General features: G+C 45.6%; 1 protein-coding gene across 1 annotated transcript in view; it reads left to right on the top strand.

Moving 5' to 3' along the window:
* The window catches only part of CADPS (Ca++-dependent secretion activator), a gene marked incomplete at its 5' end in the record, with an annotated part of 168,303 nt that overhangs the window by 56,391 nt on the left and 90,784 nt on the right, over nt 1-21,128 (top strand). Inside the window, 5 exons of the mRNA XM_010178929.1 lie at nt 380-491; nt 4,252-4,391; nt 5,869-5,935; nt 14,224-14,332; nt 15,396-15,608. Of these exons, the coding sequence (XP_010177231.1) occupies nt 380-491; nt 4,252-4,391; nt 5,869-5,935; nt 14,224-14,332; nt 15,396-15,608 (641 nt within the window). The remainder of the gene's footprint in view (nt 1-379; nt 492-4,251; nt 4,392-5,868; nt 5,936-14,223; nt 14,333-15,395; nt 15,609-21,128) is intronic.

Below are 21,128 nucleotides of genomic sequence, written 5' to 3'. Positions count from 1 at the left end.
GTGGAAAGGAGAGGTAATTAGCCAAGAGCAGAGGCATGAGCGGTTGTGGATATTGTGGGTGTAGATGTCCTTGGTCCTCAAACTCTGTTGTGACTATACAGGCTGTTGCTGCAGGAGATGTATTGTTCTTTCTGAATAAAAAATTCTCTTAAATTTGGGTTTGTGCTGCTCCCAAATACTCTTTTCCCCCCCCCCAGAGAACCATCATGGTTTTTCCAAACATTGGTCCCACATTTCCCTAAAAAGATAATAAATGCCCTTGTCACTCAGACAGCCCAGCCACTTCCGCTTGTGCCAGACAGGACATTTTTGGTAAACCATTGCACACCCTGCTGACCTGCCAGGGGAGCTGATCCCCTCTGTGTCCTTATTTTCACAGCTGGGGGACCCAAGGAGACTTCACGACAACACACGCGCTTCCTGCGGTGAAGGTGAAGCTGTTCACGGAGAGCACGGGAGTGCTGGCCCTGGAGGACAAAGAGCTTGGAAGGGTAAGGAGATGCTGAGTTTAATAACGTTTCCTTCTGGCCCTGCTTTTCTAGAGAAATCTCTCCTGTACGGAAATATCTTTGGAGCACAACATGCTCTGCTTTTTTGCCAAGCTTCAGGAGGGAGGAAAAAAAAGCAAGCTTTCCACTGCTGGAAAGGAGAGCATCTCGCATGCTGTCTTTGTTGTGAGTTTTTAATGGCAGCATTTCAGCTGGCTGTGCCCGCACTCAGCAAAGGCAGAGGAGCTTGTGTGTGATATTGGCAGTCCGGAAAGCCTTAGAAGTTGCTTACGGAAATGGACATTCCTGAGGCAGAAAAGGGGATTATGCTGAAGCAGAAAGAGGGGATTTAAGTTTGGCAAGGGATTGTTAAGCTGCTCTCGTATCTGCTGAGCAGCCGGTGCACCATTTGAGCATTTGAAAGCACTGACTGCGGTACTCGCTGCAAAGGGCTGGAAATCCTGGCTCCCCTGGGGAACCTGGCTGAACTGGTGGCTTCAGCGGGGCTGGACTGGGGAGTGAAACATGGGAGTTCATTGCCCCCATCAGTGGTGTTAATAGCAAAGATTCCTGGGGTTCTGGCCACAGAGCCAACCTTCCGACTCCATCTCCCCCCCTCACCTGTGGTCCCTAAACCAGCACCCTGGGACTGCTGGCCCTCCATCACTACAGCTCACATCCCCAGAATATCTGCAGACAGCACTTTTCTGTAGCTTTGGGACACTTCAGTTCCTCTCCGTGGATTTTTTTTGTATAATATGTGTTGGCATAAGTGGCAGCAAACTCCTTGCCATGCCTTCCTCAGCTCTTCAGAGGTGTGAGATCAGCATGAGACCCCATGAAAATCAGATCAGGGTAAGAGTGGCTGCACCTTACACATGGACTTGGTACCCCCTATGTCACAGCTCAGCATGGCCTGAGCCATCTCCAGGAGCAACCTGGGCTCTGTCTGCCCAGCTCTGCAGTGCTCCTTGCCCTCTGCCCTGTCTGCATGGCTGTGGCCAAGAAAGCCTCTGATCCTGAGAGAAGCCTGAGTACGGTACTTCCAATTATGGACTAACCTGTTGGGATGTTTCTTGCTAACTCTATGGCTGCTTGTGAATTGACATAGGAGAGTCTGTGTTTATACAACAAAGTTGTATTTATCCTACCCATACAAGTGCCAAACGTTCTTTCAGGTCCCAGTGAGCTGTTGATTGAATTGATATCTTTATGGTGGATAGCGCTGCATGTGATTTTGTCCCATAATTTGTTCATTTTACCGATTTGTGTTTTCACATTCATGTAACAACCCTTTTTCTTGCACTTGAGAGACAGAAAAGCAAAGTCACCTCTTCTTTCCTTATCTCAATCTTCTCTTCAAAGGAAGTCACAGCCCCTTCAAACTCTCATCATCCACACCTCGATCCTTCCTTTCTCCCTGCCCTGCTCCTTTTCTCAGAAAAGAGGTGACCCCACTAGGTCTCACACTGAAGACCTCCACCTGCTTTGCTGCACAGCGTCATAATATTTTCAGGATTATTTTCAAAACCTTGTACTTCAAACAGCCCGATGCTCTGGTCTTTTGCCTGCAGCATGCTGAGCAGAGCTTTTCACCCAGCCGACCGTGATGCCATTCAGGGCTTTTTCCCCTGAGTGGTTACACCGGGTGTAGACCCACTTGCTTTGTAAGTCTTGTTTCCACTGGCAGCCATGAGCAGTGCTGACTTTGCTGGTCTTGGGAAGCAATTAGCTGTGCATGTTGTTCTGAGCAAGACGTCGGGCTCGAAAGCATCCCCTCTTGCCCTGAAATGCTGATGAGCCAGCCCTGCCAAGGCACTTTAATTCGCAGTCCAGCGGGAAGCAGTCCCTCAGCTCTGAGCTGCTGCGCTCTGAAGGACGTGGGCCAGCAGCGGCGAGCGCAGGGAGCCGGGCACTGATTTCCCCTGGCCCATGGCCACCAGTGCTCCCAGTTGGCCGAACTTCAGAGGGATGTTTGGTGTGCCCGCAGTGGCTGAGAGATGACGCGTGTCTGCTCAGGTTGCATCAGGATTTCTTTTTTAAGGGAAATAAAGAAACCGGGAGTGTGTTAAGCCCCTGGTTTAGTTGTTGGAATGAGTATGAACCTGTCTGCATGGAGAAAGAAGGGAGGTGAGTTTTATACACAAAAACACCCATGCTCAGCCGCCCTTTGAGGAGCGGCTTTGTGCTCTGCCAGGCCTGCACAATGCTCACTTTCTATTGCGAGGGGTAAGTTGGCAACTGGCCGGCACTCCTCATTTCACCACTTTTATCGAAGGGAGAGCTGGAAAACACTCCCAAGCTCTAAACTGCTGGATGGGCAGCTGAAGGCATGGGAATACATCCTGGCCCTATTGAAGGTGGTGGCAACGTTCCCATGGATTTCAGCCATGCCAAGACTTCATCCACTGAGAGCAAGGGGGGAAAGAGCCATGAATTACAACAACACTGAGCAAAGTTTGTGTGCCTTTTGATGAAAAAGAGTTAGAAATCAAAGTAGACAGCATCCCAAACACCCTGAGTGGCTGCTCCCTTGCTGAGAGGTGCGGGTTAGTGCTAGTCTATGTGTTTGCATGACCCTGCCTTGCAGTGGGGGTCCTTGGAGGGCGATCGGAATTTGGGTCCATTCATGTTTCTAACGCTCCCCCGCATGGAGGACTTACTTCTTCAGGATTTGCTTAAATGTGGTTTTTTTCTAAGCATGATGCAGCAGAGACTGGTGTAGAGCAGTTATCTGTGTAACTAATAACAGCTTCAGATTCCTGCCAGAGAAAGCATTAGTTCAGTTCAATAAAAGAAGCAATAAATAATGTTGATGAATAATGGTGAGGTCGGGAACCTACTGATGTTAACCTCAGCCTTTGGAGGAGGCAATAAAATCATTTTTAAAATCATTCATCAACGGGTAATAGTGTCAAGGCTTTTTTGGTGAAAAACAGCCCCTAGGTTGTTGACTCAGCAGTGAAGTTGAAGAGCAGAGGAATACAAGATTATAGCCTGGGATGGAGTTTGGCAGGAGCACGGACTAAGCATGAGTGGGCGATGAGTGGTGGAAGCACAGCAAATAACAAGGGTGAGTGCTGCCATTTGTAAAATAATTTGCTGCATAAAGGTTAATGGATTTAAAGGAAATTCATCTCACTACAGGACAGTGGAGACTTGAATGAATCTGTGCCAGTGAAAAAGCCACTTCTGAGGGTGAAAGCATCAGAAGAGGAATGGGCGTAGGAGGGAGAGGGCTAAACCACCTCAGAGGACACGAATGGAAACACCAGGAGTAAATGGTGGCTGTGGTGTGGCTCTGGGTGCACACTCATGTGGGACATGTCAGGGAGGCTGACTGAGTTGTACGAGGCTGAAAGTCGGGGATTGCAGTGGGCAACCTCAGCAACAACTTGGTGCTGGTTTGCTGCTCACAGCAGTTCCCCATCACACCAGGACTGGTTTACCTGGACACTTCCAAGTTCATTTACCACGGTCTTTCCTTAAATGATGGGAACCAATAATGCAGTTCTGCTCTGCACAGCCTCATGAATGATGGCATGGTAGGTAGAGGAGCTGAATAATATATGAACTAATCTCAAAATAATAAGCTGTGCTTTAAAAAAGCAATAAAAAGCCATCCTCACTGATGAGAATAGAAATCTCCAAGCTGACTTTTAGGGGAAAAAGTAGCTCATCCGAGATGATTTTTTTTTCCCCCATGAAAACCCATTTTGTGTATAATTTTTGCCTTTAACATTGTTCATTTTGATGCTTGCAGGTTGTTCTCCACCCTACTCCCAACAGCCCAAAGCAATCAGAGTGGCACAAAATGACTGTTTCCAAAAACTGCCCGGATCAAGACCTGAAGATCAAGCTTGCCGTGCGAATGGATAAACCTCAAAACATGAAGCACTCTGGGTAAATGCTTGTCTTGATCTGACCTGAATTTGTTTGTGCATTAGAAAATTTCTCTTTTTTAAGATTCTGGAAGAGAAACTCTTTCTCTCAAGTTCACAGGAGGTCAAAAGAAAGATAAATTTCAAATGGTATCAGTGCAGTTATTTATAATGCACTTTCCATATTCTTAGCATAGTCTTTTTTAATGCATATCAACCAAACAGTTTACATTTTAAACAGTATTCCTCAGGAAATTGCTAGGTTATTTCTTTTTCCTGTAAGGAAATAACAGGTGAACTACCTGAGTCTCTTATTGAGAATGATATCATTTCCTAAGTTATTCTATGTTTCTCTGTATTGACCTCTCAGTATTGAGACTGTACTGCCAGTGCACCTTCCACTTGAATTAAACTCCAGTGTGATCATTGTTATTTATGCAGAGATACACAGCACAATTAAAGAGCATTTGCCTGGAGTAGCATTAATGATAGGAAAGTTGAAAGGGAAACCTCTCCCCTCCAGATGTGAGTGTCAGAGGATCTGGGGCCATGGGATCCCCAACCACCACCCCTGGCATCGTCCACCTTTGTGCCACACAATTAGAAATTAGGTTGTCCTTGGGAAGATGTAGCATGACTTGGAGTTTTGTGGCTTAAACACTCACAAAGAGTATGATGGATCTCTTTTGGCATAGGGAGCCACTAGCATCACCTAAAATGAATTGTTTTTCTATGTAATGAGCCAGAACTAAAGGAATTATAATGATACATAAAGCATATTCATGCTGAATGTCCTTGTATTTGTTATTAGTCTGGTGCTGCCACTGGTTTTGCCAGTGTTTGTATTACAGTGTCACAGTGGCTACTTCATCACAGAGATTAAATGCTAATTCTAACATTAACTTTAAAACTTAATTCTTTCTTTGTTGAAAACAGTAAATTTACTCCTTCTTAGAAATTATTCCTTTTGCTTGAATATCTGTAGCTAAGCAATTTTTAGGAATCCTTAAGCTGTTCAGCGAAGTGACCTGGTTCAATCAGTCCAATGTATGCTGGGATCTTGGGTACTGGTTTTGATGCAGTGAGTATCCCTCTGTTTGACAGCTTCCCTCAGCCAAATGGTTTTGTGAAGGCTTAAAGCAACATTTGGGGTTTCTCTCCCTGGATTCTTCCATAGCTGATGTATTCCTCACCTGTCTGACCGTCTCGTAGCTATTTGGTGGCATTAAAGAGCTGAATTCTGAGCAAGTTGTCAAAGACAAAGAGGAAGTGGGAATTAATACTGTGTAACATTAAGGCTCTGGGAGCCTTTTTTGTCACTTTCTTTACAGGTTATTTTTTCAGGCTGCAAACAAACATATTAATGAATGCTGCTGAGCTTAGGAGTCTCCCAATTACTCCTGCTTCCACATTAACTTCAGTTCGTAGTTGTAAGGAAAACATACTGAAAAGCAAGAGAACAACCTACAGTACTGAATTCGCCTGTTCTTTTCTCCTAGGTATTTATGGGCCATTGGTAAAAATGTCTGGAAGAGATGGAAGAAACGGTTCTTTGTCCTGGTCCAGGTAACAGATTTAACTAGAAGTGATCTTAAATCACAACATGAAATATTTAAGTCTTTCCACTGGCCATTTTCAGTGCTGTGTAGTTGATACTGAGCTGTGGTTCTGCGTAGGGTGTCTGTTAAGTCATAGATTTTTATCTAAATATATACATTTTCTCAAGGATATCCCATTTGCAGACCTCTAGCCATGAGTTTCCTGGTGCACATGAATGCTTGGTGAAACGAAGAACCAATTTTAGTGAGGAATTAATGAGATGAGGAGGAAGCTCAGCCTGTCTTGGCTGAGGTACTTGGGTGCAAGTGCTCCCTTTTGCACCTCCAGGTAAAATTTGAAGTCCATTGATTTCCAGAAGTTTCATCACTGGTGATGTTAGAGTCAGTGTATAGTTCTTGACATTTATCTTGCCGTCGTGTCCGTTGCTGCCTCTCATTGTCTACAGCTCTCATCAACCATTTTGCAATGTCTTTCTTCCTTTTTCCTTTTTTCTTTTGTTCACTTTCTGCCCTCCCAGTTTCAGCAGACCTGTGTATGTGACCGTGGTTCAGAATTTCAAGAAAATTGGTGTGTCAGATCTTCCCTCACCATCCCAAGGGCAGCTGAAAGCACTACAGTGGCCACAGAAGTGTGGGGCCCCAGTTTGAGCAGCTCCATTTCACACCAACCTGATAAAGCCACAGAGTCCTCTTGGGTCCATCTCTCCCTCCTCTCTGGGTTCCCCAGGGTGTGTTGTCTCCAAGTATGAGAAATCAAAGCTTTGTGCAGGGTCTTGTGATAAAAGCAACACAGAGATGCTCTGATGGAGTAACACTTTCTTTATTCAACCCATTTTTTCAGGGTCAGGCTTGATGGGGCTCTGAGCAACCTGATCTAGTAACAGTGTCCCTCCTTACTTCAGGGGGTTGGACCAGATGATCTTTAAGGGTCCCTTCCAACCCTATACATTCTATGAACATGGGATCCAACTGAAATCTTGTGCCAGCACAGATCCACAGTGATCAAGTCAGAAGGTGAAACCTCACTGCTGATGAAGCAGATGGCAGGTCTGCTGCAGAGGGGCTGGGACTTCACCCATGTGTTAGAACAGAGATGGTGTAAACCAGGTGCACCATGCTCCACGTTGGGAGACATGCTTGTGTGCTGGCTTTCCTGTGCCAGTAAGGGGAGAACTCCATGCAGTCCATCTTCCACTTACACAGCTGGCTTTTCTGGTCCTAAATCACCTGGTATAAGCTGGTTAGTTGGTTTTGAGTTAATCATTACCCCCAGTTCAACTGTCTCAGTAGGAAGTTTAGTTGCATTCCCTGTTTGTCCCTCACTGCTGAACTATGTGGCAGATAAGAAAACCCATCCTGGGGAGGTAAAAGGGATTTATGATGTGCGTGAGCCATGTAAGTAGGAGCCTATTTGGAGAGACCATCTGAGTACCTAGTCCAATAACCAAGTGTGATCAGCAGCAACCATTTAAGTGCTCGTTTTGTACTCCAAATGGGGTCAAAATGGCCACGGAAGTTGAGGAGTTGGTGTAGAGCAGCCACAGGAGATGACTCTGTCTGCCCAAGCTGTATATTTAGATTCAGGTAGAAGTGATGGGTTTAGGATCTGTGTAATACATCCCTAAAGGTGTCTGGTTTGCAAACGCACCCTCCATGTAGGGACTGGCCAGGTCCCTGGTGAGGTGCAGTGCTTGACACCTCGCAGGAAACCCAGCGTCTTGCAGAGCTAGACCCATGGAGGTAAATCCCAAACTGCCTCCTGGGTTAGAAGCAGCAGAGGCCATAATTAAGGAAAAGCCTTTTGGGAATGTTGGCTATGACCCTGTTTTTGGGCAGGGATTGAGGAATTGCATTTCTCTGTATGCTTCCTTTATTATGTTCTGAAATTAAGATAAAAGTGCTGTGGCAGTCTCTAGTCACCTGTAGAGCAACTAGTATTGCTTTTCCCTGAGAGACGATCCATTCCTGTTAGACCAAGTTCTCAGCCCTCTTTTCCCTGTGAACAGGGAAAGCAAGAATACAAAGCAGAGAATCCTCTTTTCTAACATAGCGTCTCCCATAAATAAATCCATTGGTACTCTCCCGCACAGGGGTCTGCAGGTTTGGACATGGATTCTGTGTGGATTCTCTCTCAAGGAGCCTTTTTTCCGGCCGTTCTGTGTGATTGCAGTTACTTCTCTGGTTTTCAGTTGCTGTACATTCTTCAGCTTGCTGGGGAATTGAAGTTATTCCATGTTTTCTCATGTTACTAGGTCTGTATTCGTCAGCTGGCATGTAAGTGCAGAATTTGGCCAGGAAAGCAATTCATTTGAATAAGATGAGCAGACTTTTGCCCCCAGAGAGTCTCTGTAGCCCACCTCAGAAATTCCAGCTGCCACTGCAGCTTCTCTGTTATGTTACCGTTTGCTCAACATTTGGTGCAATGTAAAGTGTTCTGCCGTACATCAAATATAAACAAGAAACACTCTCTATGCAGTCCCTCAGATGTAGTTTGAGCATATTGAACATGTCAGCAGGCAATAAAGATGGAATAAAAATACTTTGCTGTCCGTATGTTTGTCATTTGCTTTTCATGCAATGCAAAGGATGGGTGCTGATACGAACAGGGATTGGCAGCAAAGGTGTTGATGTCCAGGATGCTCTGAACTCTGCTAAACCACAGACAGAAGGTAGCCCCCGCAGGAAGGTGAGCTGGCTCCGTTATGTAAAGAACAGACAAGGAGCAGCCCCCGTTTCAGGAGCTTGCTCATCAGCACCAGGCTCCTGCTTGAACTAGAACCGAGAGGTGGAGCCCAAAGCATGAATTTGGGATAGAGTGGTCTGGTCAGTCTGTGACACTGCCGAGAGGGCATTTAGATTAATAACTAAATGTTTCCTTTCTGATCCCTTGTCTCTGTCCCTTACTTGTAGCATCTGCTGTTGCAGCTCTGTCTCCTCTCCTGTCCATCCCATAGTAACCTCCTCCCCCTGGTCCTGTGCCCTCTCCTGCCCCTCTCTCCCCATTTCGGGGGGATGCAGCCTCAGTTCCTTCAGTGCTGTGAGGTGGTACCGCTCAGCCTTCTGCTACCAGCGGTTAAGAAATTCATGGTAATAAAAACTCAAACTCTTCATAACCTTCTAAACAAGGCACAAAGGTGCCAAACTGCATGGGCGGCACCAAGGAGGGAGGTGTTGATGGCAGTTTGTCTCTTTTGTGTCAGCGGTGCCTCGCCGCTGTGAACGAAGGCTTTGCGTGCGTATGTAGGAAAAGGAGCTCTGTGGGGAGCATTTCCACCGCTACTTGGCTTGTGTAAGCCCCAGAGAGAAGGGGAAAGGAGCAATAACTGCCTTGCAATTTGGGTGGAATAATCCCTCGCACCTTCTGTGTCTGTGTAGCTGCGAGGGTTGCACAGGAGTGAAGATGATTTGTTTGGGTGTAGTGGGTGAGAGCGGTTGGTTCCTTTGTGTGGTTTCTGGAACCGGGCCTCACCTCTCCAGCACGGGCGTTGCTGGGTGAGCTCGGTTTGGCCCCTCGGGAAGGTTTTCGGCTGGCAGAGCTGGTGCATGTGCTCCTCCAGCATGCACCCGCGCGTTAAGAGGGGATAGTTTTCTCTTTGAAATGAATCGCAGTCCTCTCTGCGCGCTGCCCACCCTTCTCGTAGACACCCTTTGAGATGAGCAGCAGAAGAGCAGAATACTGATTAGATGTAAATTACATGGCAGAGACTCGTTACTTGCCTAATTTTAAATCCTGAGATATGCAGCGTGAAAGTGATGGCAGAATATGGCCCTGAGCTTGGATGAAAATGGTCCGCAGCATCACAAGTGAGGAAAATGCTTCGTAAAGGCAACTGTAATGCCAGTGGCAGTGGTAAGCGAAAGCAATGGAGCAATTTAGGGCAAAGTCCTCTATGGCTGGTTAGGAAAGAAAATGTATGTCCATCGCAGATGTTTACGAGTGTTTCCTAAGTTGCTCTATCAGCTGCATATGAATTTCAGCCAGTTTGCCAATTAGACCCTAGATTGTGCAAACGCTGGGATTTTTGACAGAGCTTATATTAATTCTTTGCAAGGTCTGATGTGCTGTACCGGCAACACCACCATTGTTCTGGTGGATTTGCTGGCTTTGCGATAGGAGAATTCTTCTAATGATTCTTAAGGGCAAGTGCATTAATTACATTGAGGCTTCAGACTGAATCTGTTCTTCCCTTGTCATAACCCCGTTTCTGTGCTCTGGCAGCATATGGGAAGTAACACTCCATGGTACCTGGATGACATGTCTGCTGGGTAGCTGGAAGCGGTTTTCAGCTGATGGTGTCTGGTGGTGTTTGCAGAGTGCTGCTGGAACTGGATCAACTCTCTGCAGATTAAAACCAGTTGCAGTGCCTACGCCTGGATCTATTGTTCTGGTGACAGACTCCCTGAACTCAGTATAATTTAGACTAACAGTGACAGTTCATGCTTTCAGCAAAACTCAGCTGACTTGGGATAAAATCAAATGAACTAAGTGTTCAGGAACTCTGGATAACCAACAAAATTTGAGAATAATTCAGCAGAACGACAGGGTACTATACCAACGGTTCTAGACTGTGGTCCAAAAGTCAAGGTAAATGACCTGTAACTGGTCCTCATAATCTTATTAAATCGTATTTTCAGTAAGACCCCCCCTGAGAACTCAGCATAGGTGGTGATTCTTGAGAAACCTTGAGTCTTGATGATAAATAAAATATTTTGGGGAACTACTGGTTTAACAGATGCCTGCACGTCCCATCCGTACGCATGCAGGATGGCTTCCCATCACGCAGCCCTGCCCGAGGAGAACACGCACACACCTCCTGCTTGAAGGAAGAAGTTAGGACAACTGCCATGTACGGTTGTTTAGGGCTGAATGGATGTGCTGAGAAGTGAAAACTGTTGTTTTCACGGGATTTTTCTTTAAGCTAGATCATTTCCTCTGCTCATTTGTGTCAGGAAAGGGCTCGGGAGGCAACGTACAGCTGCAACCAGAGGACACGAGTCTCCCATCAAAGTAGAAAGCTGTATTACAGCTGGCAGTATCTTAGCACAGTTTCTCTCCCTTGGGACAAAATGCACGCTGTTAATCTAGGAAAGGTCCGTTTAAGAATTTAACCCAAGCGGGGCAGTGTTATGTCAACAGTGAGAAATGGGGAGGCGAGTGACTGAGCTCCGAGTGCAAGGGATGACAATTAACAGGTTTGAGCAGGATCCTGGGGAAAGTGGTGCTCACTAGAGCAGGAGTCTCTGGTGGAAAAGCAAGGACGAAGTCAGGACTGGTTAATACTATCTACTGTATTTATTAATCAGTTGGATTATATAGATGGTGACAGAATATGGTCCAGTGCCAAGAAAGTCAGATCTGATTTAGCAGCCTGGGAATAGTGAACTTTGGCATTTGTCTCCCACTGTCTGCTTCCCCTTTCCTGAATTTCTTTGTCTTTTCCTCTTTTTTCCCTACTTTCTTTTCCTTCTCTTCTTTTCTTTTGTCTCAAATTATTTCTCAAAATGTTTCCCCTTTTTTGTAATGAACCGTCCAAGGGCAGCCTTGGATTATTTCCCTTCTTTTAGTTTCACTCAGTTCGGCTTCCTTAGATGCTCCTTTCCTGGCCTTCGTCGAGTCCCTGGATGAAATCCCAGCTCCTTTGAGAGTTTGTCCCTCACTGGGCAGAATTTTCTCCTGTCTTCCTTCAGTTTCCTCTCTGAATCTGTGTTTTTTCCAATTACGCAAACCATTCATCTTGCCCATCCCATCTGCTCGCTCACTCTCTTGCTCAGCTATGGTTCAGTGTGAACTCAGCAGGCTGTAAGATTAATTTCTGCTATTAACTGTTTCACTTGTCTGGCCACTTCTAAGCTTCTACAGAAAGCAGGCTCTGTAAAGCACAATATTTTAGAGGACTGATGAAAGGCAAGCTGCTATCTCCACTTGACCCCACAGTGCTGTTCAGCAGCAAAGCGCGATCGTGACATACCGAGCTTTCTAAAATCGCTTCTTGTTGGGTTTTGCTTTACCGCTGCTCGTAAATGGAAGGAGCCACATTTCACTGATAGCCCAGGCATCAGCGTCTTGCTGACCCCAAGCAGTAGATGGTTCTGGCAGCAGGATAGGACAGACTGCACCAGTCCTTGAAGTCCATAGCTGGAGTTGTTGAGGTGCAGGCACTTTGCATGGCACCGCTGGCACCTTTTTCAAAGGCCATCGATAGCTATCTCCTCCCTTGAGCCTGATCCTGTCCTGGCTCCTGAGCACTCCTGAGCTCCAGACTTGAGCTGTGTGAGCAGAGAAGCAGCAGGACGTGAACCCAGATGAGTCCTGGCTCATTGCAGTTGTAGACCCACCTGTAGGTTTCTCTTAGAGGTCTTTTCTAATAACGGTGTAGAGCAGGTTTTTCCAAAGGAATCATGTGAATGTGAACAGGAGAGACCAATTTCCTTTGCCGGTGTCCCAGGATGGTTCTACCAGAGCCTACACAAGAGATATAAGCTCTGAAATACTTGTGTGTGTTTCCATGTGCTACGTTGTATTGCTATGGTTGGCTTATTGTTACGGATTAAGAACATTTTTGCAGTCCAAAGTTGAGAGGAATTATTTGTACATGAATAAAAACCTGAAATTCAGACCTCCTGTTTCAGGGTCAGAGAAGAAACTGAATTACTGAATGAATATTACCTGTTGCTACAGAGTGTACACTTCAGTGTTGTATTGTTGTGTTAATGTTTCCCATCAATGTCAGCGCAGTTAGCAGTGATTCATTCCAGGAATTAAATTTGTCGCCCAGTTCTGTAAGTTGAGGCTGTCTAACACAGAGAAACCAAATCCTCCCCGCTCAGATGAAATCTCTGGGATCTTACTGTAAATAAAGCCCATTCAGGAGTTTCTCCAGGAGGTGGCAGCAATATACTGCAAGTACCACTGAATGAACACTGCAGGAGTCGTCTGAATGTTGTGCTGTGGGGCTGGGTTATTTTTAGATGTCTTCGTGTTAATCTTTTTAATTTTTGTGTTGCCGGTACGATGGTATGCATTCAAAGTTCATAGCATGGAATATGCACTGGTGTGCTCCTGCTATTGGTCTGTTACTTGTCAATCTTTCGTCAGCGCTGGTAGTTTTAAGGAGGATGCAAAACGCTTAAAGCATCACTTTTAGTCTTCCTCCCACATATGTGTTAATGATAGGGTTTATTCTTAGGTGGCTTTTGGAGCTGTTCCTGGAGGAAGGCTCGGTGCAGGCAGGGCTGCCGAGAGCAGCCTGGCAGCACGCAGAAGCCCGTAGAGGGCAGCAAGATACCGAGCGCCGACTGGGAGGCGCTACACCAAGAGATGGGTCCCCTCACTTGAATAAATGACATTTTATTAGCGATAGATGCCACCAAAATAGGTGCTGCGTGTGTATTTGTAGCTGAGTGATTTGTCTGGAGTTTGGAGGAAAAATCCCCCCAGCCCAGCCGCTCGCCCGTCTTTCAGGATCTCTCCCGACTTCCAAAAAATGACGAGCGCGATCCATTGCCACCCACCAGAGTTTTAAAGTTTCCTCCAGAGGTCAAGAAAATGTCCAGACGAATAAAATTACGTCAGGCATCCAGGATGTGACACAATCTTAACAAAGTCATTTGAAATCATTTGACAGTAAATTTCCCCATGAGTTCCTAGCCTGGGGCACGGAGAATCCTCTCCTCTCCTCTCTTCCCTGGCCGAGCTCCTCGCCTACCATCCAGATTGCAGCACGCCGAGTACGCGCGGGGTCTTGATGCGGCCTGATGGGCTCCTAAAGGCGATTCGGGAGCCTGGCAGAGCCCCCGCAGCTGAGTCGGCTTCCGTCAAGAGCTTGACATTGAATGTATCGTGTCATGCAGATGGTACCTCAGAGGAGTGAGAGCTGCCATTTACAGCACTGATGACAACAACTGCCGAGATCAGTGGGATCTTAAGATTGCTTTAATATGACTGGCACCTAGCAATTTAGCTCACATTGTTTGTGACAGGGTGTCACTCTTGCACTTGTCTGGGGATGAATGATAGAGGGTTTTTAAAGCGTGGAGCTTCCTCTTCGGGAGGAAATTAAACCGCTGTATGTACTGATGCGGAGAATTAGATGCCTACATCAGCAGGGTGCATTAAGAGCTTTGCAAAACCCTGGTAAGAAGTTTAGACTATCTCATATGGGCAACGACCATCAAAATTACCCCGCTACCCCCAGCCCTTGTAAAGATGCCGTCAGCATGCGGCATGTATAAGCACTTTGGATTGCCTTGTGTCGTGATCACCCGGTGCCATCTTAGCTTTGTGATTTCCTTCAGGTTAGTCAATATACATTTGCTATGTGCAGCTACCGGGAGAAAAAAGCTGAACCTCAAGAGCTGCTGCAGCTCGACGGATACACTGTGGACTACACCGACCCGCAGCCAGGTACGGGGACCGACCGCTTGCTGCAGGGGCCGGTGCTCGCCGCGCTGCGTGCGCCTCCCAAACCCCAGTCCTCTCTCTCCCCTCCCTGCTTGCAGCTGAACTGTGATCAGCACTCTTATAAATATGTTTGTGTTTACACTGATCATTAGCTATGCATGACTTTACTATAAATAGATCTAAGGAATTGAGCTGGGAGTTGCACCAGAGGAGGGAAAGGCTCGTCTCTTCTGGGGAGCTGAAGTGCTTTAGACACTTAAATCCCAATGAAATTTGATTGTGAGCTGAATGCCTAAATCAAGTGGTGATCCTAACCTGTGCCTTCAGATTATATTCCCTAAACATGAGGTTAGCAGCTATGGCTGTCTTTATTGCAGAAAACATTTATGGCCCCAACCCAGCATTTTTGCCTGCCCCATTTTCTCTCTGATAGATGAAAGTGAGCAGAAGTGGCAGGATTAGAAAGCCCTGTGGTACCTGGAGGTACCTTGTTGTGTACATGGTGCTGAAACTCTTCTTCAAGTGCAGAAACACCACATTTCTTTCATTTTGGTGGGGCAATATGTTGCAAGTGGTGATCCTCACCATGCCCTGGATAACGCTATCCCCAGAGGAGATGAGGAAAGACACAGTGAGCTGGTTGTCAAGACCTCGATTCCAGGTTAATTCTGATGTTAGGGCGATGAGAAGATAAATGCTGAATCAGGGCAAAGACAGAAATAAGCCCATCACCCAAGCGCCTTCTGTGCAGAAATGGGAAATGGGAAACTCTAATGGGAAGCTTCCCACCACAGCACCTGCACAGTGGGGACTCTGAGTGAGAGAAGCAATCCCAGTGTTTTGGCCCATGTTTTGGTAATCACAGTGCAGGGGATGCCTGGGGACCTGGTGGGCTCTCTTACAGGTGAGTTTGGTGCAGGGAAGGGGATTGAGCTCACTCCAGAGCCAGGGACAGCGCGAGTTTGGCTGAGGAGACACCTGATGCAATGGGGGGTGGGAAGCTGGGGACATCCCCTGGCTGGCCTCAAAGTCTGCAAAACTCCCTTGTCGCTTCCTTTCCTGCCAGGTTTGGAGGGCGGCCGAGCATTCTTCAACGCTGTGAAGGAAGGAGACACAGTGATTTTTGCGAGTGACGATGAGCAGGACCGTATCCTGTGGGTCCAAGCCATGTACCGAGCCACTGGCCAGTCTCACAAACCTGTGCCGCCTACCCAAGTGCAAAAGCTAAATGCTAAAGGAGGAAATGTACCCCAGCTAGACGCCCCAATCTCTCAATTTTGTAAGTAAATAAGTTCTCCTAGAGAGCAGAAGTCTTAGATGGAAAGATTTTCTGCACTGATGTAAATCGATATCCGCACACGTGTTTCTGACTCCAAAATGAATTGTTTTCTTCATTATCATTAAGCTGCTTTTTACATCAGTGGATCCAGACCCAGTTAAGCTGTGTGTTTAGCACAACCAAACCCAAGAAACAGAACTCCTTGGGGAACTTGTCAATGAGTATTTTAAAGTGCAATACTTGATGGAGGAGAGACTGGGATCTGCGAGCCTGAGGCCCAGCTTGCTTCCTGCAGACGTGCGTTTCACCCCCGCACAATAAACTGCACACCCAGATCAGAGCGATTCATTAGCGCCATTAGCTGTCTATCAAGCGCATCACGTGCTCAGAACTACAGGTGCAAATCTTGCGAGTATGAAATGCACACACAAAAAGAGGTCTCCTGTTGAATATTCAACTGTAGGAAAACATATGGTATTTTTAACAGGTTGCTTTGCAGGCCAGTTAGATGTGAATTTAAAGCAATCATCTTTTAAGTCGTAGCTACGCTGCATGTCCTGTGCAGTTATACCCGGTTTGCTTAATTTGAAATTTAGAGCCATTTCTTTTGTCTTGCAAATGTAATTTGGTTATGAACCAGATGAATGCCTCCTCGCTCTTTTTTTTGAAGGTCTCAGTCGCACGTCTGGAGCCTCTTTGTTGTGTAACATGCAGCAGTGCCATTAGTTTCAGCAAAATTTAGGAACTGGTATCATAAAATGCACGTAAAGTAAGGAAAAGTGGTCAGTATTAGCAAATTCTCCTAATTAAAACAGATTTTAACATCTAAAACAGTCTCTGTAGAGCTGTTAGAGAGTATTTTGTTGCAAGGAACTCAGAAAACCTGCCCCTGTGCTTATCAATATCTTTTGACCGCCTTTTATATTGGTTTAACTTCGACATGTCAGCATTTATAGAAAATGACAACGCAAGACGTACATCTGTACCATAAGTGTTACAGCTGAAAACCTCTGCTTGCTGCTTCTTTCTTTTCGTTTTATCCTCCATGTGCCTGCATATTTTGGACTCCTTCTACCTTGCGTTGCTGCTGCTGTCAGTGAGGACGTAGCATGATGCGGTGTGGTAAACCCAGAGCCAGTGTTCTCCTCTCAGTGACCCTCATCCTCTTCATCCCAGTCAGGTCACCTCTGCCCGGGTTCTGGGATGTAGCAGACACAGGTCCTTCTGTGGCTGCTTTTTTACATGCTGAAAGCCTTCAAAGCGCAGAAGAGAGCAGCAGAGGGATGCTGCTTGTTTCTTCCTCTCCTAACAAGCGATGCTGTGTGGTTGGTGCAGAGAGGATGCGCTCTTGCTCATCCCAGCGTGGTCCCTGTGGCTGATGAGGGCAGTGAGACAATATCAGACTGGGAAATCGCCTTTCTCTCCAGGCTTCTCCCATCCCTGCAGGCATCAGACCTAAAGGTCTTTTCTGCTGGATAAATTCCTGATGTTTGCAAAGTTTTCACTCTGCCAGATTCATACGTGGGGACAGGTGAAGGGTCCCTTTCCCAGACACATCGTAATTGCCTGGCAGAAGCTGTACCAAAATCTGCCATGAGTTTGGGAAGGGAAAGGGGCTGTTTGGGGCCGTGGACCTTTGAGTGTGTTGTCCCCATGCACAGCCTGGCACTGTGTGCATGGGGAGAGCTGAGCCCTTCTGCTCAGGTTGCTGGGATGGAGAAGGGGCAGCTGGTTTGTCCTAGTCCATGCCTGGGAGCAGCCAAGTTGGTGACCGAGCCCAGGACTCCTCTCTGTGTGTAACCACAGCCCGGCACAGCTGCTGGAGACCTGTGCTCCTCCTGGCCCTGCAGACCTGCACGAGCCTGACTCTGCTCAAAGCTATAGAAAAGCCACAGGTTTGACCTTGCTTTTTCTATCTCTCTTCCCTGCCAGGAAGAAGGGATCCCTCATCCTGGCTTCTGGTGAAAACAGCTGAGATTTCACCCCCTGGTCCCTCCAGGGCATCAGAAGGGGTCAGGATCTGACCTCAGTTTCTGTCACTTGTTCTCGTGTCGATACCAGCTCCAAATCCAGATAATTTGGCTGGTTATTTTTTTTACACCACCACTCTCTTTCCATCCACAGTGTGTTTTCCCCATAGGCTGAGAAGCTTCAGGCTCCCCTTTTGCTGCAGGCACTGGGAAACTCTCTTGTTTGTGTTGTGCCAAAGTGTGGAAGGGGGAACCTATCAGCTACTCAGTCTGTTGATGGCCTGACCTGCTGCTTCAGCATCCTCTGGGCTTGTGCTCTGTCTTCACTCTTCTTTCCTCCTCCTCCCTTGGATCTAGATCCCTCTGAAAGCTCTTTGTGTGCAGGACCTTCATCCCACAGGAGGAGGAGGACAGCACGCCATGGTACACCCTCATCTCAACAGCAAGGCCTACTCATTTTTCATATTTCAACGTTTGTACGTGGCAATGCTCATTGCAGAAGTCATTGGGTGCAGCAGTTAAATAATCAGAAGCAGAAGTGAGTCATGCATGCCACACAAGATGGCTTATCGGGAGTCTTAAATGCACAAATACGCGTCTTAGCTCCTTCAGTCTTGAAATTCAAACGTATCAAGTATTGCATTTTTTAAAGGGTCTTGGTTTGTTATTGGGTTTTTTTGGCTTGGGTTTTTTTGTTTGTTTTTGGTTGTTGGTTTGGGGTTTTTTTTGCCTGCAGAAAGGTAAGGACTTTTGCAAGACATTTTATTCTTGTACATTTATCTTTATACCTGTCATATTTTTTGTGCTTATTAGAGGCTATGGTGAATGAGGATGTGCAAAGAAGTAAATGTTAAGCCATTTGACGAGTAACTGTTGTTAGAGCTTCCATGTCGTAGCAGTCCAAGACGGCACACGCGCATGCATGCATGTGCAGAGAGAATCCAGCCCTCCAACCCTGTGCTGGAGCTGTCTGTTCCAGGGAAACTTGAGAAGAAACACATTTTGCTGTTGAGGAAACTTGGTAGAAAGACTGAATTCATTTGGTTTTCCCACCTCTTTTGACTTGGTAAACACAAACTTCGAGCAGCGCTCAAATTCTCATCCATAGTTCAATAGCGGCACTTGACTTGGAAGTAAACAGACAGCTCCGAACCAGGGTGGAGTTTCTTTTATTTGCAATTTAAGTACTGAAAAAAATAGATCCTGCTATTCATTAATTTTTGTATGACTCTACAATCCCTTTTATGTGGGTGAACGGTACCTGTTAGAGCGAAAAGTTTTGCTTTTTTTTATTTTGCTACAATTTGAAAGAAGACCTCCATTCACGCAAAGCTGTGCTTTTCTCCAATGTTCGCATTATAAAAGAAAAAACCCAAAACTGTTCTTGTTTACTGTTGAAGTCATGCACAGTATTACAGTCAATAATGCTGCCAATACATACTACACCTTTTGGCAATATTTAAGCTTCATAAAAGTGGTCACTTGTCTGAAAGCACCAATCTTTGTTCGTTCTGTGTTAGTGATGCATCAAACAAAATTCCCAAACGTGCTCAACGTTCTTTTTTTTTTTCTTTAAACCCTTTTCTTTTATCATGAAAGATTGGTCCATACTTGTTTTACGTATCACTTGTGGTTATATTTCTTTTTTAATGTCTGTTTATATTTAATGGCTGTTAATCACACCATGTACAAAAAGTCGGTTGTTTTGAGAATTTGTAATGATTTGTTCCCCCATAACAAGTAGCGAGGTTTATTGAGCTGCTTAAGAAATTTTCAGCTGTAAGTGGTTTCTTTTTTTGGTTGGTTTGATTTTCTTTAAGTTTTTTCTTCATTCTTTGCTTGAACCCAAATATTTAGCTGCTAGGTTAGGGCTCCTGTCTGCTTTCCTGAGCCTTGTTGCTAGTCTTTATGTTATTCTGGTTTGTTCCTTCTTACCCTGCTAACTTCTAGCTGGACTCAAGGGTAAGTGCTTCCCTGTAGCTAGCACAGCTCAGATAATCAGACTAGATTATCTGACATATGCAATGTGCTTTTTTTTTCTCTTAAATCTTTCTCATGTTTAGATCTTGTAGTACAAACTTTCCATGTTATTTTCCTGAATTGAGGTTTGAAATGTAAGTTTCCATACTGAAATTAGGATGCATGTGATGTTTGCATAATTGCCTTCTCTCCCTGGCTTTCACATTGGCATCAAGTGATCCTCTTAGTAAAGCCAACCATTAACATTTCTATTTTTTCATTCCAAGATGTAAATATTAATTAACATCACAATAAAACTGTAAATAATACCTTCTTTTGTTTCATGGAATTTACATCTAGTTGACTGCTTCCTGCCTGAAAACAGATCATTTTGCACTCTGACAATATCCTTTCTTTCCCTGCCGATGATTAGCGTGGTGCAGCGCACCAGCGCGTGGGGCTAACCGTGGACACCTCAGAGCATAGAAAGGTAGGGCAGGAGACCCAGAGAGACCTAGATGAGGTGCAGGACTCTGCAGGAGACCCCCCAAAAATCCCCCTCCGCACATGCTGTGTGAAAACGAGCCCGAGTCGTCAGGGTTTGGTAGTTCCCTCTCCCATAAACTCTATAGGGGATGATTTTGGCAGCAGGCGGCAGCTCCCTGGGTCACCCCAGGTCTGGAGAGGCTGACCTGCTCTGACTTAAATACGTTAGTCACGGTGGGGTGCTGCTTTTTCCCCAAATTATCGTAAATTTACATTTAGTGTGGGTCTCAATCACCAATCAAAGCAATGCTTGCCAAAGAATAAGCCAGGGGAATTACTATTTTACCTTTTCCCCCTGGAATACCTACTTTGAAAAAGATAAAAGCCCCAACTTGTGCCGCAGAAGAGCTTCCCCTTAGTCTTTGTTCAGCCTTAAATACAGAGTACAAATAAATAAAAGGAATCCTTTTTTGGTGTTAAAAGCTGCTTCTGTAATACCTGGTGAGTGCCTGCGTTCCTTAGGAGGGAATAGCATCAGTGGGTCATGAGAGCTGGCAAATATGTATCCAGAGTATCTGAATGCAATTATGAGAAGGAACAGGCGGTGTCATCCCTCCTGGCCATCAAACAAGACTCCTTTTTTCCTTCTTCCTCCTTTTGTTTCTTTTTTCTTCTTTTTTTCTTCTCCTGTGTGTGAGTATGTGCGTGTGTGTATAAATATACCCCTGGGTAGCAGGCAGAATTCCTTCTCAGCAGACACTTTCTTTTTTCTTTCTCTTTTTTTGTGTTCTAAATGTTTGGATTTCCAAAGAGGATTCTTATCAGACTTAACCGCAAATCAAAAAACAAACAAACAAACAAAAAGTTGAATTTGCTGGAAATACAGATTTTTGCCACTTTGAAAGAAAGAAAGAAAGAGTGAATGAATGAATGAACTTGGGTCTGGCAACATTACATGTATTTGCACTACAATGCATTGCTATCCTGTTAGATTATTAGTTTTGTGCTTTAATTGCTTTTTTTTTTTTTTTTAGATAGTTAGAGATATCATGAGAACGCTGCTGTGTCTTCTGTATTGTCAACTTGCAGATGCTTCATTGCAGGA

This window comes from Mesitornis unicolor, unplaced genomic scaffold (genome assembly GCF_000695765.1).
Source record: "Mesitornis unicolor isolate BGI_N332 unplaced genomic scaffold, ASM69576v1 scaffold322, whole genome shotgun sequence".
Classification (NCBI taxonomy): Eukaryota; Metazoa; Chordata; class Aves; order Mesitornithiformes; family Mesitornithidae; genus Mesitornis; species Mesitornis unicolor.
This window is presented reverse-complemented; position numbering and strand designations above follow the sequence as displayed.